This window comes from Callorhinchus milii, unplaced genomic scaffold (assembly GCF_018977255.1).
Source record: "Callorhinchus milii isolate IMCB2004 unplaced genomic scaffold, IMCB_Cmil_1.0 Scaffold43, whole genome shotgun sequence".
Lineage (NCBI taxonomy): Eukaryota > Metazoa > Chordata > Chondrichthyes > Chimaeriformes > Callorhinchidae > Callorhinchus > Callorhinchus milii.
The window spans coordinates 18,678-38,397 of record NW_024704784.1 but is presented as its reverse complement, the minus strand read 5'-3'; the positions used below and the strand labels follow the sequence as shown (position 1 = coordinate 38,397).

Sequence of the window (19,720 nt, the reverse complement as noted above, 5' to 3'; positions counted from 1 at the left end):
AATTAATGGCATAGAATTGTTACTAACAATGTAATTAGGTAATATCTCCCACCTGGAATCTCTTTATTGGTGTACAATGTACAATCACAGATCAAAGAGATATAATAATAATAATCCTTGCATTTGATATAGCGCTTTTGACGTTTTCCAGACGTCTCAAAGCGCTTCACAGAATATGCTGTAAAGTATATTATATATATATATATATATTTGTGGGCGAAACGCGGCAGCCAATTTCGCACAGCAATGTCCCACAAACAGTCATGGATTGAAAATGACCAATTTATTATTTTGGGGGGTTTTTGGAGGGATTATTATTAGGCGCATGGAGTAAGGAAATTTGCCCAAGGTTTTGCCCTGCCCGAAATTGAATCCATGTGTCTCGCTTGCAAGGCGAGCGCTCTATCCGCTGAGCTACAGGACTGCACGGTTGCATGCATCTTGAATCAGTCTATAAAAGAAAGAACAAGTAGCCTAAATTATGTTCCAGATAACCTGAATTAAGAACATAAAGAAAAGTCAAGAATAGAAAAAAAATACTTAAACCTACTTTACCCACTTATAGCATCGAACTTCATTTTAAATGTCCTTTAATTATTTGTCTCTGCTTCCTCACCTAGAAAATTGTTTCAAACATTCATTATTCTTTAGATAAATTCTCTCCTAATATCTGTTATGAAACTTGTTTTTTAATTATTTAAAATTTATGTCCTTGGTCCTACTTTCCTGATTAACTCTCATAAAAAAATTGTACATAGGTGCTCCTTTTTGTGGAGTGGTGACCAGAAATGTGCAGTCCTGTAGCTAGAGTACTCGCATCGTAAGCCAGAGGATCTGGGTTTGAATGCCGGCAGGGCGAAATGTTGGGCAAGTTTCCTTACTCCACACGCCGCTGTTTACCTAGCAGTAAGTAGGAACCCGGTTGTTAGTCGTTGGCGGATTGCTTTTACGGGGCTAATAATTCCTTCAAAATAAATTTTTGGTCACTCAAACCACGACTGTTTGTGGGAAACTGCAGTGCGGAATTGGCTGACCAAAATATACAGTAAAGTGAATTGACTGTGTATTTCGCCCACAAAATATACAGTCAATTCGCTTTACAGTATATTCTGTGAAGCGCTTTGAGACACCTAGAAAACGTGATAATAATAATAATAATCCTTGCATTTGATATAGCGCTTTTCATGTCGGGAGGACGTCCCAAAGCGCTTCACAGAATACACTGTAAAGTGAATTGACTGTATATGTGTGGGCGAACGCGGCAGCCAATTGCGCACAGCAATGTCCCACAAACAGTCGTAGATTGAAAATGACCAATTTATTATTGTTTTTTTTTTGAGGGATTATTATTAGGCTCTGTGTGGAGTAAGGAAACTTGCCCAAGGTTTCGCCCTCTGCCTGGAATTGAACTCAGGTCTCTCACTTGCAAAGCAAGTGCTCTAACCACTGAGCTACAGGACTCCACAATAAGGCATTATATCAAAATGCAAGGATTATTATTGATTATAAATGGCCCCAGTGCATTGTAAAGCCCAAACATAACTTCTGGAAGCTTGAATTGTATGAATTCAAACACTGTACATCTTTTAATTATTTTGCTACATTCTCATGACATTGAAAGTTTCTTTCCCTGGTAACCAACTGCTATTTCAATCCTGTTCATCGTGTGCTTATCATGCACATTGCTTTTATGAGCTTGCAATTTACATTTGTGTTAAAATTATTTTACCATTTGTCTACCTAATTTAATAGTAGATTTAAATGATTTTATAACTTTTTTTTCCTCAGTTATATATCTCAAGTCACCTTGGTTTAGTTGGTAGCACACTTTACCTCTTGGTTACAATGTTGTTCTTGCCTTTATCACCTCCAGGCTCGACTATGCAAACGCCCTGCTTGTCGGCCTTCCCAACTCCTCCCTCCATAGACTGCAGATAATCCAGAACTCTGCAGCCCGTGTCGTCTCCCGCACCAAACTCTGTGACCCCATCTCCCCCACTCTTGGATCCAGTTCAAAATCCTGGTCCTCACATGCAAAGCCCTTCATGGCCTCGCCCCGCCCTACCTCTGTGACCTCCTAACCCCCTACCAACCTGCCCGTTCCCTCCATTCAGCCGGCTCTAGTCTGCTCCACGTCCCCCGACCCACCCGCCCCACCATTGGCGGGAGAGCCTTCAGCCACTCTACCCCCATCCTCTGGAATTCCATCCCCCATCCACTCCGCCTCGTCCCCCTCCTTAGCCTCCTTCAAGTCCCACCTCAAGACCCTCCTCTTCAAACATGCTATTTTACAGTTCTCTAGGTTAATTGGTTATTCACCTGGGCTGTTTGGGGAACCTTGCCTGTAGATATGTGGGCTGCATTTACCAACAGAAATAGGTGGTCACTACCCGTGACAATACTTGCCTGTGAACCGCTTGAAGAAATTTCAATGTGATAAGACACTATAAATTGAAAGGTCTTTCTTAAAAAAATCCACAATTTATTGTTGCTCTCTTAATGTCTCTATGCACCAGTTCCAGATTTTTGAAATGGCATTATAATAATAAATAATAATAATCCTTGCTTTTGACATAGCGCTTTTCATGTCTTCTAGAAGTTTCAAAGCACTTCACAGAATATACTGTAAAGGGAATTGACTGTATATTTGTGGACATTCTAAACATTCTTTGGCATTATTATGTTTTTGCAGATGCAGAATCGGATGGCAGTGTTGCTATGTAACCTTAAAGCAGCTAAAATGAGGGGAGTGGTCTCGCAGGCTATGGTGATGTGTGCAAGCTCACCAGAGAAGGTTGAAATCTTAGACCCACCGAAAGATGCTATACCTGGAGATCGAGTAACCTTTGATGGATATTCTGGTAAGTAGATTAGCTGCCTGATCGCATCCATTAATCCATTTCTTTCCAATTATCAAATTAAAGTCATTGTTGATTGACTATTTTGAAACCTATAGAAGATGGTTATATACATTAGCTGTTTTTATCTCATAATAATCCTTACATTTGCTATAGCACTTTTTACGTCTGGAGGAGCATTTCACAGGACATGCTGTAAAATGGAATGACTATGTATTTTGATATAATGATAAGGTGCTCTAATCAAATGCAAGGATTATTATTAATTATTTTATTATATTCTTGTGTTATTTAGGTGAACCCGACAAAGAGCTAAATCCAAAGAAGAAAACCTGGGAACAGATTCAGCCTGACCTTGGCACAAATACAGAATGTGTTGCTACATACAAAGGTGTACCATTTGAAGTGAAAGGAAAAGGTGTTTGTAAGGCTCAGACAATGGCAAATAGTGGAATTAAATAACATATTTCCATACTATCAGATTATAAGAATGGTTCTAATACTGCAAAAAGTACAATAAAGACATGAATGCATTCATTGGCTGTGAATTATTCACTTTTATGCATGATTGCAGAGTATATGGAATGATCTGCTTGTGATCTTTTTTGGCCGCAACGTACCTGTTTGAAATTTATTATTCATCTTTTCCAATGTATCTTAGTATCCATTTGGAAGTGGCTGTGTGTATACATCCATGTATGCGTGTTGAAAGCTAGAACTGCCACTCTGGTTACTTGAGTACCAATTTAAATACAATTTTTCATTGTTCTATGGCTTAAAGTTTGCTGCCATATACAATACTTCCAACAGTATAAGAAAGACGGTGTAGTGCCAATCTCATCTGCAGAACATTGTCTTCAGGATCTGTTGGCCATCAGTTGTGCAAACGACATATAAAACGAATCAGGGTGGTCCAATCTTTTGGTTGAAATGATTTGCGGGCCAGATGAATCATCCCCTGGGCTGGATGTACCCTGTAGGCCGTCCATTGGACCATCCTAAAGTGAGAGATTGGCTTATCACTACTCAGCTTGGTGCTTAAGTTATATTTATTCAGAATGTGATTTTTTTTTACCAGCAGTTTTCTTGGATTGCTTTGCCAATGCATTTAAAAATAATTTCCTCTAATACTGCAGAATTGTAATCAACATTTATTAATATCATGTGGCCATCTACAAACAACATATTCTAGGATCTGTGTAAAGCAGAAATACTTTTCTAAATACATTTGATTGCTATGTAATTTCTTTTCACAAAGTTAAATCATACATTTTAAGCTTGTCTCATCAATAAGATGTGTTACCAATCCCTGGTGATATTAACTGTAATCCTATCAATACGCTATTAATTTAATAATAAATTGGGTAGCCTACATATTGCTTATTTAGTCTCAATAGGGCAAAGCTTTTTGGTCTCATTTCTTCCATTCCTCCAAACTAATTTGTAGTTTTGAACTAGCTGCTTCCTAATGTTTGTGCTTTAGAATAAAGAGCTGGTAGTTAAGGATTTAGATAAATTATAAGATTCTCTAAACTCTCAATGTTTTGAATTTTTTGTTGTACTGTAGCCATCTATGCCATGATATTTTTGTTACTTTAAACTGAAGCTACTGTGTATAGCTGTATGTGGAACTTTATGTCTTTCTGCACAATGTTCTTTACAAGTCACCCTTGGCTAATGTTACTTGCATTATGATGGTAAATGTACTCAGTACAGTGCTATTTAAACATTGAAGTACACTGGCAACGTTTTGGGGGTTCGTTGTACTAATCTTCCTGCTGTGCCCCAGCTGATAGATATAAGAGTAAGTTAAGAAACCTACCTTGTTCATCTCTAACCCCACTTCCCAGCAGCATTTGATATTAGATATTCTTATACTTGTGATTCACATCCACGCTCGACTACTCCCTGCTTGTCAGCCTTCCTTACTTTTCCCTCCACCACCTGCAGATCATTCAGAATGCTGCAGATTGTGTCCTCTCCGAGACCCTATCAACCCCATCCTCACCTGACTCCCCATCCCCCAGAGGATAGAGTTCAAAATCCTCCCTGTTTCTGTGACCTGCTAATTGCATATTGACTTGTCCTCTCCCTGCACTCATCAGGTTCCGTCCGGCCTGCTCCATGTCTCCCGGCTGACCCACCCCACCATCGGAGTTAAGGTCTTCAACCTCTCTGCCCCCACGCTTTGGAACTCCATCCCACGTTCCCTTCGCCTTGCTTCTTTCAAAGCCCGGATCAAGGCCCTCTTCTTGGACCGTGCCTTCGGTCACCCTCCTACCCCTACCCTTCCTAGTAAGATTGGGGAGGATGGAGGGCAGAGGGGGGATGGAGGGTGATGGAAGGCACGGTGGACGTGGGGGGTTTTGATCCAGGCCTTGAAGGAAGCAAGGGAGGGGGCAAGGCGAAGGGAATGTGGGATGGATTATTATGCATTATTCAGTGTATTATTTATTACTGCACTCTAACCCCACCCTCTGGAACTCCATCCCGCAGTCCCTCTGCCTCGCCCCCTCCCTTGCCTCCTTCAAGACCCTCCTCGTCGACCGTGCCTTCAATCACCCTCCATCCCACTCCTGCCCTCCAACCTGCCCTATCCGGGCCCCCAGTTCAGGTCTGAAACATTGAATGTCCAACATCTTGGGATGTCCTCCCAATGTGAAAGGCACTATACAAATGATATTTGTTGTTGTTGATTCTTCAAAGCACATGTATGCTGCATCTCCAGCATATAGCATACTACACGACATATGGGATGGGTAAAATGGCTTTTCTTTTGTCATTCATTGGTGTGTGATGTGCATGTTTCTGTACAGAAAGTGTCTATGTCATAATTTTGTGTGTTTGTCTGGTTTCACTTTATCAATTTGCCCCCTGTAGCCTGCTTACCTTCAAAAGAGGTTACCGCTATCAAATACACACAGGTCGCTTCTCTCAAACCTGTGCAACATCGGCTTGCTTTCCATAGGTGCAAATGACAAGTTTGACGGGCCCGCAACAGACAATTGCAAACTGGGTGTCGTTTCACAGTCTTTTCAACATCAACAACAACTTGTATTTATCCTTGGGAGATTATATTAATAATTTTATTAATTAACAAATGTTATGTTTCCTAATTGTTCTAGTTTAATAAATTGCTAAAGATGAAAATACTATATTACATAGAATTACGCTATACAAATGCAATTATGTTGTAGAATATACAGCACAGAAACAGTCCCTTCAACCCAATTGGTCTATGCTGGCATTTATGCTCCACATCAGCCTCCTGCCCTTCCTCAACTAAGCCTATCTTCGGGATAATCTCCCTCATTTAAATATGAGGTACAAAAAAAATTTAAAATGACCAATAGAAGGTTTCAGAAATAGACGGTTTAAAACAGACTTCCTTTGTCACAGCTCCTTTGCTTTCTCCTCTCCCTCTGAAGTTGCTCTCCTGGCTTTTGTGTGACTTTGTTTCATTATCTCCTCACAATGAAGCATGATTCCACACCTCTTGATGCATTCATTCTCTTTGAACTTTAGAAATCCAGTCAATTTAATAGACACATTCAATTTGTGAGCCATTCAACCATTGAACATTAAACCTATTCAATTCATACAGATAGTTACAGTAAGAAAACGTAGACTGAAAATTGTGGAGACGATTTAATGTTAAATTGTCACAGTCCACAAAATTCAACAGCTGAAAACCAAAATTGGTTGGTCCCATTTTGCTGGGAACAATACTTCAGGCAGGAATTGAAACAGTGGTGTTTTAAAAGTTTTAAAAAACATAGTGGAGGAGACTAATGTTAAATGTTCACAGTCCACAGAATTCAACAGCTGAAAGCCAAATTGAATGTACAGTATATGGTTTAATATTTGCAATCTAGGACATCTTCAGGAACTTTGTGTAAAATTTGCACTGGCTAATAATATGATGTGGTAAATCAGGGATTCTTGTTACTCATTTCATTGAACAGATGCATATTTGCCGAGATGGCCAGAGACTATTTAACTTGTGTGCAGTGACCACAAAACTATATAATTCTTACCCTTTTTACAGTGAATGGCACAACCTCCAGAGGAGTGACTGAGGACTTGTGATAATTATACACTTTAGCATAATTTCTATTTTCAAATTGTATGGAATTTAGTGTCATAAGTATAATCAGAAGAATACATTGAGCAGATTTATGCTTTTGAATGTTGCATGCGGGGTGGGGGGTGTGACATGAAGATTCCTACTGAATGCAAGTTTATCTGGCCTCAGTTTTAGCATGTTATAGAACACACTGGATGTTATTTATATACAATTTGTTTATTCTGCAGGATAAAAGTTCATTTGAGAATAATTAAATAAAATATAAAAAAANTAATGTGGTCGTTCAATCCACGACAGTTTGTGGAACACTACTGTGCGCAATTTACTGCCACATGTCGCCCATAAAATAGTCACTTTACAGTATATTCTGTGAAGCTGTTTGATGTCGCGAAGATATGATAAGGTGCTATATCAAATGCAAGAATTAGTATTATAAATTGTAACCATAAAAATGGGAACTATTTGTTTCAACACATATTCTGGGGTCCCCGGGCCTTGGCTCTTGCCAATCTGCGCCTAATATTTTCTGGAGTTGGGTAATCGGTATGTGTCCCAACAATAAGAGAGAGTATTTCCATGTGGGGTGGAATGCATGGAACTCTAGTTGGATGCTCTTAAGTATGGTGATGGTTTTCCACTTGGCCAGTCCTGGCTGACTAAAGAAAAATAGACTTTGTACTGATATGGAAAATAATTTGCAAAGGCTCAGCCATAAAACTTATATGAGCAATAAAGTTTTCATTTGTGGTTTAATCATTGAATATTTTGTACATCATATAATGGAAAGCAATCATTTTTAGTGTTCACTCTATTTGTGGGACACTGCTGTACGGAATTGGCTACCACATTTCGCCCACAAGTATACAGTCAAGTCACTTTACAGTGTATTCCGTGAAACGCTTTGAGATGTCTAGAAGACGTGAAAAGCGCTATATCAAATGCAAGGATTATTATTATGTTAAAAATGCTCAATTCAACCAAATAATCTGTCCTCCATTGAGCTGGAGCAGAACTTGTTGCTGCTGGGTAAGCAGTCAGATTTGTGCTGTTGACAAAAGATGTTTGCAGCAATCCTGGCCAAGAATCCTCCAGATAAATTAGTGATCTTATGGCCACCTGTGGGTCCTTGCTGCGTGCAAAAGCTGCGTGCTATGTTAGCCTACAAAAGCAGGCAACACACTTGACATTCAACATTAAAGCATTTGGAGATTTTTGGTGTGATCATACTAAGTTCTTTCTTCTCTTGAGTTCCAATTAATCCTGTGTGCCACTTAATGATTTTTGAAAGCTCGTGAAACTGATTCATCGTATGAAAGACATGAAATGAACAGTTTCCACAGACTTCAGAACCAGACTAAGGTACTGCTACTCAGAATTGGATACCTTAAATCTTATACCTTTAAGCTGTAGGAGATTAAAGCAATGATGTAATGGTTCCCGTGAGGGAAAGTACAGTAACATCTCCCTCAATTACTTTCAATTCAAATTTCACAGGTGAAATAGCATTCGATCATTCAGCTTATTAATTCTGTGCATATAAACTTAATGTGTATTTCACCATTAGATTATTCAATAAAAAAAGCTGAAGACTGAACAACCATTTTTTTAAAATAAAGAAATAAGTGATTGAATGTAAATCTGTATAAATTAGGCAGTTTGTGACCCAGTTGAACTTCTGCTGCTGTCCGTTCTTGATGCATTCAATTAAAACTGTAGCACTTTGTAATGATTTTGTCTAAAAAATGTCATTATTTTAGCCAAAAGTGGGCCTTGCTCATCTCTGAGAAAGTCTGCGCAATTATTGACAAAGTGGTATCTATTGTGTACTGATCTCAGAAGCTGTTTTAATGGCTCGGTAGCAGTTAGCAAATATTCTTCTCCATCATAACCAGCTTTCTCTACTGTATCTCTCTGGGTGAAGACCAGTGCAGTAAATGTATTCCATGAGGATCCAAGAATATCCTGGAGCAACATAAATATTGTTAAAAGCATTCAACATAGAATTGTTTAAATTGTGAACAAATGTACATTTAATGTTGCACTAAACCAAATCACATTCATCATGATCCAGCCTAAAGGCTCCACTTTCTACTCTTTCTCCCCGCTCACCCCCTCCACATTCAAAATTATCTCTCTTTTTCTTCTTTCTCGAAAGCACTGACATACTGGTTCCAAAGTTTACCTGACACTGGCCTCACACCATGGTAGTATTCATGTATAAGCTAAGACAAATTGTGAAAACTGTCACACAAAGACATTTGGTCCATCAATGGTGGCAACTACTCCACTTTATACTTTAGTCCTAATTCCCCGCTCTTATTGATATACATTTTATATTGATAAATGCTGATTGTGAGCAGATCATTCAATTGTGAAAACTAAGCCTGAGTTTTAGTTCACTTTTCAGCACCAATCTCTGACTAGGAACGGACCGATTACTTTCAACATGCTAACATTTCAATTGTCTGATTCCCTTTGGTATACAATGATTTATATAATTGGGCCGTTTGCAAACATAAGCCTGGAAAAAACATAAAACTTTGGCATCCCTTGGAACTAACGGCTTAATAGCTTGGAACTGGTTTATAACCCGAAACTAAGAACAATATTTTAAGGGGTCTGGAATCTGCCCCCAGGATGCAGATGCAGAAAAAAGGAAAGATTTTAAACTTAACACAACATAAGCACTAAAACAGATGGCTTAAGGAAGAAATAATTCAAGTTAAAACTGCAGAAAAGCAAGAGAAATAATGAAAAAGAATAAAGATGTAAAGTTTTCAAAATGTTATATACACTATTTTTAAACTATATAAATCTTTCTGACCTCTCTCCCCACTCCCACTACCCGGTGCCTCCGCTCGGCTGGCTGTGGCCTCCTCCCTGTCCTTCTTCCCCTCCTCTCCACCATCAGTGGCTGCAATTTCAGCCACTACACCCTGAAGCTTGAACTCTCTCCCCCAATCCCTCCGCCTTGCACCCTCCTTCCCCTCTTTTAGATCACAACTGAAGACCTTCCTCTTCGACCTTGCTTACGGCCATCTCCCTCCCCCGGCTCGAAGTCGGGCTCCCCCACTGTTAAGCAATCCGAGATGCTGCCCAGGGCTATATAAATGCAACTTGTTGTTGTAATCTTATCGTAGTTGCCTTGGTTAATGCGTTCCTATATTAGCAAAATCGTTACGGAGACGTACGTGACCTGAAGTCTCAAAACTAAATGACCGCGAAAGAGAGCCCAATTCTCTAACTGCTCCCAGTCCAAGGGTTAACACAATAAGCTCATTTTAAGCAAAACCAGCTTTTTGGATTTTTCTTGAAGCTTTTGCATAATAGTTCACAAAGTGGATAGCATTACTGTCTGGTCACAAGAGTGGATAACCTAACATATCATTACTGTCTAGTCACAGAAGTAGATAACAGTTGACATTAATCTCTTTCAGCTGCCTATCTGGACTCGGAGATTTCTTTTCAGATTTTTTTTGCCCCAAGGCACCGCTACCAGAGAAGACTGTCCAAGCAGCTGTTGATCTTTGAAATCGTCAATGTATGATACAGTGCTCTGGTATTTTAGAACACATAGCCACAATTGAAATAGGCAAAGATCGAAGAGTTTCTTGTTAAGCAATACCATCATGCTTTTTTTCGCTGTAAGTAATATGGCAGTATTTTGATATGTTGCCTTGATAACTTCAGATCAAAAAATGTAGTTATAAATTTGAAGTGGGCATCATTTTTGAACTTATTTAATGTCTCTTTGTCTTTGATAGGTATAAGTCCTTCAATAATTTCAAAGAATTTGATTTTTGACTCCATTCCTTTAAAAATTAGTAGCTGTCTATGCAAACAGAAAACCACACAATCCCACTGTTTGGGGTCCTAATGTACACCTCTACCATTGTAACACCAGCTGTCTGACAGGCAACTTTGGACTTTATATGAAAGTTTAACACATTCATGTGCCCACAGGCTGGAAGCAGAAATGAGCCCAATCTATTCAATACAATGCAGGTCCAACAAGAAGAGCCGAATGATATGGGCTGGAATTTGTTCTGCATCTGTTGCTAAATCTTTTAAATTGATTGATGGAATAGCAGTTATAGTAGGATAAATCATATAGTAGGATAAATTAATACTTGTCTCTCCCACCCCCCTGCCAAATGTGATGTCTCTCACTAACTTTCACCTTATGAGCTAGCCGAGAACTGACTTTCACCTGTTTGAGCAACCATTTGTTTTGATGATGGCCAATCCTAGCATTCATTCAACTTGGCTGTTTGTGGAACATTGCTGTGCGCAATTGGGTTGCCCCGTTCACCTACAAATGCACAATCACTCACTTTGAAGCAGATCTTATGAAAGGCCCTATATAAAATGCAAGGATTATTATTTTAATCAATAACAATTCTTCAAAGTAGATTTATTTCGTAAAGTACGTTTTAAAATTGATTGACAAATCAATACATCTTTTTAAGCTTGTATATGCACCAATCGTTCTGGCAAAATTAGTTTAACTCGCCTGAATCTTTTCAGCTTTACAATATCTTGCCTTTCACATGGGAAAATTCTATCCATCTACAAGCTTCCCTTTCACACTCAGAATTTAGGAAACTTCCACCTACCATCCCACCCCCGGCCCGCTTCCCTGCCATTTTATAAAATATTTATTTACCTTCACCAGATGCATAATTTGATTGTCATCTTCACAGACTGGGATGTCCGCTCTCAACACAATTAAGGCAAAATGAAGACCATCCTTGAAATGTTGTCTCAAACCCTTCCGAATAGAATCTTTTACAAGCTCATTGCTGAGTTTTGGGTGTGGATATCCTGGCGTGTCCAGAACATTCACTTGCAGCCTGAGGTTCTTACCATTGCGACGCATTATATTGTCTACCCAGGTTGCACAGTTCCTGCAGTCTTCTGTCACTGAGTTGAAGGAGAGCTTGCTATTAAAATCATACATTCCAAGCAGACAGTTTCCAGTTGCACTTTTACCACTCTGAATACTTCCCAGCAGTAGAATGTTCAGGAATGTCTCCTCTTGATCGGTCATCATGTATTTGATAGCAATGTGCACCTCTGTGAGAAATACTATTTAGTCTAAAGATAAAGCAGGAAATAGGCATTTAATATTCTTGTTAACTTGATTTATGACTTCTTATAAATATCTACTTCCATGTAATTCCCATTATTTTTGTTTGGTCAGCCGGGTATCTGTGGGCAAATTGATTGCTGCGTTTGCCTACAAATACACGGTTACTACATTTTACATTGCATCCTGTGAAGCACATTCAGACATGCTACCAACAAGAAAGAAAATGCAAGGATTATTATTGTTATAACAAGGCAGAGAGAGATGGAGAGCAAAGCAGTTGGAAACAAATCATTCATCAGAACAAAACCACATCTTTTTAGGAACAGGAGAACACCCAAGCCTATCCCATTTGATTGATAACCCTACCTTGGTGCCTTCTCACCGTGCAATTCCTCCTCTGCCTCTTAAATTATTCCAGAAAAGAGTTTGCCGGTGTTCCTTGCTCCTGACTTTTTCACTTGTGTCCTTGGGATTTGAAGGCATCATTAGAGTGATCAATTTCCCTCAATTAAGACTGATGTCTCTTCACATTCTTGAACACTTGAAGTTGAAATCTATCATCACTTTTAGGAATTGACTCTTCCATCCAGCTCTCTACTTTTTGTTTAAGTCTCTATGCAGCCTGTCTCTTTGTCTCTCAGTTTTTACCTCTGCCTGCCAATTCTTTACTCTTTCCTTCTCTCTTCGTTCTCAGTCTGCATCTTACTGTTCAGTCGACATGTCCCTCTACTATTTTGTAAATGTCTCATCTTTTTCTATTCTCTGTTTTTCTAAATGTACATTTTGTTTTTCAAGTTGAATACAATTGATGAATAATGGCCTTGTTCATTGAGAACAATGGCCTTGTGCCATCTACATAGCCCTCTACTTTTTTATTTCTTATGATTGTCTCTTATCTCTTTATATTTTATGTATTTCTAAACATACATTCTGTTTTTCTGTGTGACTGAAATCCAATGTTGGATTTGCTGTTTTGTCTTTTACTGCAAACTTACCTCAATACTTTAGAAGCGCCACATAATTGTGATCTACATAAAATCGTCCACACTTCCTTTGTTTGGCTGTACTTTGAAACGTATTCATTTGTACCATAGCATTGTTGGCACTAAATGTTTGCTGACTGTTAATTGTTCACTAGAATAGCCCACGTGCCCCTTGGTGTCATCTGGTTATTGCCAAGTCATAGAATGAGACTTTCTGTGTGTTTCTTTGGTGGAATCATCAGAAACATAGAAACGGGAGAAGGTCATTTAGCCCCTCAACCCTGTTCTGCCATTCTATAAGATCATGGCTGATCTGTACCCCAAATTTAACACTTTAAGCCCTGGTATCATGCTGGTGAATCTGCACTGCACCCCCTCCAGAGCTAATATATATATATATTTTAAAAAATGTGGTCACTCAATCCACGTCGGTTTGTGGGACACTGCTGTGCTGTGTGCAATTGGCTGCTGTGTTTCGCCCACAAAATATACAGTTAATTCACTTTGCAGTATATTCTGTGAAGCACTTTGAGACATCTCAATGACGTGATAAGGCACCATATCAAATGCAAGAATTATTATTTATTATTATATCCTTCCTGAGGTGCAGTGGTCAAGACTGAATGTGTCCTCTCCCGCACTAAACTCCATGAGCCCATCTCCCCCATTCTCGCCCGACTCCATTGGCTCCCTATCCTTCAGAAGATCCAGTTCAAGATCGTGGTCCTCACCTACAAAACCCTCCATAACCTCGCCTCACCCTACCTCTGCGATCTCCTAAACCCCTATCAACCCACCCGCTCCCTCCGCTCAACCGGCTCCAGCCTGCTCCACCATGCCATCAGCCACCCCCCTTCCCCTCCCGTCCCTTCTCCCCCCCGACCCCTGCTCTGGTCTGAAATGCTGTACATGTCCAGTGCCTTGGGCCGTCCTCCCGACAAATGTAATCTTGTTGTTGTTGCAGTACTCCAGATGCAGTCTGACCGAGGCTCGTTTACAAATGAAGCATCATTTCCTCTCCTTTATATTCCAGACCCCTTGAGATAAAGGTCATTAGTTTTTTTGGTAACTTTTTGTACCTGTGAGTTTGTTCATGGATACCCTTTGCTCTTCCACAGTTAATAATATTGAAACCTAGGTCACCTTGCTCCTGACAAGAACAACACGATTACATTCGTATAGCGCCTTTCAAACCCGAGCTGGGGTCAGGCAGGGAGAAGGGAGGGGAGGGGAAGGGGTGTGGCAGATGGCATGGTCGAAGAGGAGGGTCGAGGCAGGACTTGAAGGAGGCTAAGGAAGGGGTGAGGCAGAGTGATTGGGGGATGGAATTCCAGAGATTGGGGGCAGAGTGGCTGAAGGCTCTCCCGCCAATGGCCAACAGAGGCAACACCACCCAACTACACCTTCCATATATCCCACGATCTAACTGCCATGGTGGCGGTGTGGCTCTCATCCCCCTGTCCCCGCTCGACCTATCCCCTTATCCTTTAACACCCCTCCAAGGTTTCCCTCAAATTTCTCGTTATCTATCACTCTCCCTCCCCAAGCCCTCCCCCACCTTTCTCCACATCATCTCCACATTCCTATCTTTCCTCTGCTCCGAACGCCTCCTCATCCTTGGTGACTTCAGCCTTCACTTCATCCTCTCCTGCTCTACCTCTGCTGACGTCTCCTCCCTCCTCTCCTACATCAACCTCTCCTTCCACATCCACTCCACCATCCTCGTCTGCAGTCACCCCCTCAACCTGGTGATCACTCGGGCCCTCATCGTCTCTGATTTCACCATCACCCTTCAAAGCCATCTCAGACTATCACTTTATCTCCCTTAACTCCTCAATTCCTCTCCCCACCGCCACCCAACTCACCTCCATCTCTTACCACACCTGGAAAAAAATGTCCCCTCTCTGCTGCCTTGGGGTCATCTGCACTGCGCCCCCTCTGGGCTTCCTTCTGTCGGTCACTCTCCTCCACAACTCTCTATCCACCACTCTCGATGCCTTACTCCCCTCACTTCCTGAACTGTCTCCTACTCACGAAAGTCACCCTGGTACACCAGCCACCTTAAAGCACAGGTGTGTGCCGCTGAACGCACCTGGCTCAAATCCAACTTAACGGTCCATTGGCAGATCTGGCTGGAACTTATCAAACCTTACCACTCTGCTCTGGCCTCTGCTAAATCATCATTCTACTCTAAGACAATCTTGGAGGCCAAGGACAACCCTCTTCTCCATCACCAACCAGCTTCTCTGCCCACCCTTTCATGCTTTGCCCATCCTCTCTCCAGTGCCAACTGTGAGGTGATGCTGGACTTCCTCGAAACCAAAGTCGGGGGGATCCACTCAGCTGCCTCTGCCCTTCCATCTACTACCCCCTCACTAATTTGACCTCACACCCTGGTACCTATCCATCCTTCCCTCCACACCTTCAAACCTGTGTCTCACTCCTCACTCACCATCACTATAACCTGCATGAAACTGATTATCTGCTCCTTCGACCCCATCCCTACCCCTCTCCTTACCTTTCACCTCCACCTCCTTGCCCCTCTACTCATAGACATCATAAACCTCTCCCTGTCCACTGACACCATTGTTGCATCGTTAAAAACGGCCGTCATCGCTCCTATCCTTAAAAAACCGTCCCTGGACTATCCCTGCTCTCAAACATCTCCAACTTCCTTTTACTTTCCAAGGTCTTGGAATGAATCGTTGCTTCCTAGCTTTGCTCCTTCCTCTCCTGCCACTCCCTTCACCCTCCAATTGGGTTTCCATGCTGCCCAAAGCACACTTTGGTCAAAGTGCCAAATGACATTCTGTCCATCTGCGACAAGGGCTCCGTTTGCCTCTTCATCCTCCTTGACCTCTCTGGTGCCTTCGACACCAAAATGGACAGAATTGACTGTAGTTATGGGCGAAACATGGCAGCCACTTGCACACAGCAATGTCCCACAAGCTGTCATGGAGTGAGTGGACAATGTTTTTAAAAAACATTTGGTGGGTGGGGGGGAATTATTACCCCTAGAAAGTGATTCACCTATCAATCGGATTCCTACTTACAGAGGTAAACAGAGATATGTGGAGTAAGGAAACTTGCTTAAGGTTTTGTCCTGCCTGGGAATCGGAAACGAGTCCTCTCACTTGCAAGGCGAGCGCGCCAACCACTACACTATGGGACTCCATAGCGTAGAAAATTCTCACAACAAGAGAGGAGGGGGAGGAAATTAAAACATAATGGGCTGAAAAAAGGAAAACAAAGGTGATTACTTCTTGATGTATTTTACCAGAGAGGGCATTAACAATATACAACATGTTTTATTTCAGCTCTAAGAACTTTGGAATTAGCAAGGCAGAGGTTCTGGAGAGACTCGAAGGGCTGACACATAATACATTCCTGAAATGGGGGGCTTAGAGAGATGAGAAAAGAAATTTATGATGCAATACTGATCGTTTGACAGATGTTGAACACTGGGGAAGTTCCAACCAACTAAAAACAAACAAAATGTGGTTCTCAAATTAAAGAAAGATGGCAAAGCTGTATCTGACAACAACAGACCTACTAAGTCTGGTGTCAATAATTGGAAATCCAATGGAAACAATTAACAGAAACAAAACATGAAATATTGACATGGAAATAATTCACAAAGTGACACCCAACATGGCTTCAGAGGGGATGAAATTATCTGGCCAATCTGATAGATGTTTGGAGAAAAAACATCCCAATTTGTCTGTGGAAGCTATTAAACGTGTTTTATAGTTGGGTGTTTTCAATCTGCTGTATTGTCTCTCTTCCTTCAGACACAAGGAAATTTCCATGCGTGGCATACATATGTAGAACTCTATCTAGTTTGGATGCTCTTAAACATGGTGATGGGTTTCCGCATGTATCAATCACTTGGCTGATCAATAAAACTTATCTACCTATTGACATACCTACCTTTAAAGCTGTTTGTATATGTAAGATGATTACAAAGTCTGTTGTGTTAATCTACAACAACAACAACATTACATTTGTATAGCGCCTTTCACGTTGGGAGGATGTCCCAAGGCATTGATTAGGGTTAATCTATTGTTTCGCTCTCCTAAACTCATCATTTAAATATGCCTCTGTCAAATTTATTTCTGTTTCAAGTGGTTTCTTCTTGTGCCATTAAAACAATATAGATTACGTCTGAAGCCTTTCCTTTCAACCGTATCACTTGCCTTTCCCCCCGGCTCGCTATCAAACTCTGACACTATTAAGTGCTCCAAAATGCTTCCCCACATTATTACAAACGCAAGTTGCTTTTGTTGTACTTAACACTTACTAAAAGAGAGTGAGTTATTGAAGGCTGGGGCTAAATTCTATTAATTATTGATCGGTTGTATTGTTAGGCAAGGTGAAGGCTTCATTTTTGAAGACAATTGTTTCACTTGAGAGAGGGGCCAGCTCTAGATCATGGTCTTCTTTTGAGAGCACATATTAGTAGAGTTACTGAGTAACAGAGAGTTACGCAAAGCCTTCCCCCAACAGACCAATTGGTGGTGAAGTAGTTGCAGTGAGAAAAGAGAATGGTAGATAAAACCATTCTTCTACATTTTCTCACCCTATGAAAGGAAACCTAACCTGTAATTCACTTTATGTGGCGATTATTTAAAGTGAAAACAGGAAGTGCTGGAAATGCATAGCAGATTGATCAGCATCTGAAAGAGATAAGTTAAGGTTTGGATGGGCTGCTTGATTAATCCTTCTTTCGAGGATTCAATTTTACAAAGATCATTGTTGTGGCAATTGTTTTGTATAAGCACAATTTTCTTGGTCTTACATTAAAGAAATACTTTCTCTGCTTTGTTAAACATCTATTTTAAGATGTCTAAATCAATTCATTGCACTGCTGGAGTATTTAACAGACATCTAGAATACGTAGAGTTCCAACACAGCTTGTATGAGTGCAAAGAATTACAAAACCTTCGAAACTAAGTTTAGAAGTCTGTATTCGTAATTGTTTCTTTTCTGTTGTTTTCATTGCCTGGATTTGTGGAGTCCTGTAGCGTATTTATTAGAGCACTCGTCTTGCAAGCGAGAGGACCTGGGTTCCATTCCCAGCAGGGCGAACCGTTAGATGAGTTTCCTTACTCTTCAAGCCCCTGTTTACCTAGCAGAAAGTAGGAACTTGGTTGTTAAACGATTGGCGGATCGCTTTTTCGGAGGTAATAATCTCTTAAAAACCTTAATAATAATTTGGTCACTCAATCCACGACTATTTGTGGGACACTGCTGTACGCAATTAGGTGATGCGCTTCGCCCACAAAATACACAGTCAATTCATTTTACAGCATATTCCGTCAATCTCTTTGAGACTTCTCGAAGATGTGATAAGGCATTTTATCAAATGCAAGGATTATTATTATTAGACTATAAATATTTGCCCCTAAATTAACTTTTTAAATTATTATACTAGCAAATTTAGCTTTCTGATACTTAAAAAGTATTTATTTAAAAGTAATAATTCATCAAAAGGTAAATTCCTTCTAACGTGCCTGTGAGCCTGATCAGTAGAATATTACTTTCTCAACAGCTGCTTCGGTTTAACTTAAAGGTTAAAATATTCTGAGACACTTTTAGAGTATAAAAGGGCATCTAAGTCAAGATCATGGATTCTTTTGCAACAAGTAAAAGATTATAAGAGTATGCACCACCCACAAGGCACAATTGGGAGCACTGTTATCTTTGAATCAAAAACTGGTGGGGTCAGGTCTCATATCATAGACCAGGCTGACGTTTCAGTGAATTAATGGGGGAGTGTTTTATTTGCAGGAGCTCCTGAAGATTGTTGCCAGAGGCTGTTATTGTGGGATACAAATGTCACAGAAAATTAATAAGTTAAAGAAAGAGCCATTTATACTGAACCAATGCAATCACAATGCATTCTGAGAAAGATAAAAGACCATAGCATAAAAGTTTGGCTTAGGATGTCCTCCCGACATGAAAGGTGCAGTACAAATGTAATTTGTATTGTGTTGATGGAACCATACAATAATAATAATCCTTGCCTTTGCATCATGGAACCATCTCAAAGCACTTCACCGGATATACTGTAAAGTGGATTGACTGTATTTTGTGGGACGGCAGCCAGTTTGTGCACATCAATATCCCACAAACAACCATGGAGCGAGTGACCAATTTTATTCAGGATTGTTGGCTGGATACTGTGAAAAACTCCGTTCTCTTGTTGAGTTGTGCCCTGGGATCTTTAACATCCACTTGAGCAGGCAAATATTGACAGATTGATTCATATGGTGCCAAGATAAAGTGAAAAGGGAATGGTAATTTCACAATGGTCAATATAATAATCCTTGCATTTGATATAGCGCTTTTCACGGTCTTTTCGACGTCTCAAAGCGCTTCACAGAATAGACTGTAAAGTGAATTGACCGTATATTTGTGGGCGAAACGTGGCAGCCAATTGCACACAGCAGTGTCCAACAAACAGTCGTGGATTGAAAATGACCAATTTATTATTGTTTTGTTTTGGAGGGATTATTATTAGGCGTATGGAGTAAGGAAACTTGCCCAAGGTTTCGCCCTGCCTGGAATTGAACCCAGGTGTCTCGCTTGCAAGGCGAGTACTCTAACCACTGAGCTACAGGACTCCACATGCCTTATAGTGCCTTATCACATTGTCAATACACCTCAAAGCTTCTTCACAGGATTTGCTGTAAAGTGT

General features: G+C 40.5%; 2 protein-coding genes across 4 annotated transcripts in view; one reads left to right on the top strand and one right to left on the bottom strand.

Moving 5' to 3' along the window:
- aimp1a (aminoacyl tRNA synthetase complex interacting multifunctional protein 1a) overlaps positions 1–3,391 on the top strand; it is a 33,618-nt gene extending 30,227 nt beyond the window's left edge. For both annotated transcript variants that reach the window (XM_007908835.2, XM_042345362.1), the window contains exons 6-7: positions 2,693–2,861; positions 3,154–3,391. In XM_007908835.2, the coding sequence (XP_007907026.1) occupies positions 2,693–2,861; positions 3,154–3,320 (336 nt within the window). In that variant the 3' untranslated portion in view covers positions 3,321–3,391. The remainder of the gene's footprint in view (positions 1–2,692; positions 2,862–3,153) is intronic.
- Positions 3,392–7,868: 4,477 nt separating this feature from the next.
- LOC103188752 (GTPase IMAP family member GIMD1) lies at positions 7,869–13,056 on the bottom strand. 2 transcript variants are annotated; one of them, XM_007908841.2, is made up of 3 exons: positions 13,033–13,056; positions 11,612–12,042; positions 7,869–8,907 (listed from the first exon to the last, which is right to left on the bottom strand). In XM_007908841.2, the coding sequence occupies exons 2-3, from the start codon at positions 11,996–11,998 to the stop codon at positions 8,650–8,652; spliced, it is 645 nt and encodes a 214-aa protein (XP_007907032.1). In that variant the 5' UTR covers positions 11,999–12,042; positions 13,033–13,056; the 3' UTR covers positions 7,869–8,649. The 2 variants fall into 2 exon arrangements, with proteins under 2 accessions (XP_007907032.1, XP_007907031.1); XM_007908840.2 differs by lacking the exon at positions 13,033–13,056 and adding an exon at positions 12,404–12,479.
- Positions 13,057–19,720: the final 6,664 nt, after the last annotated feature.

Bases quoted from the DNA above. Each gene is read 5' to 3' on its own strand.
- LOC103188752 (XM_007908841.2), bottom strand. From the start codon at position 11,998: ATGATGACCGATCAAGAGGAGACATTCCTGAACATTCTACTGCTGGGA. The intron at 8,908-11,611 runs GTAAATAAATAT...ATGTTGCTCCAG, and splicing joins AAATTATGCATCTGGTGAAG to GATATTCTTGGATCCTCATG.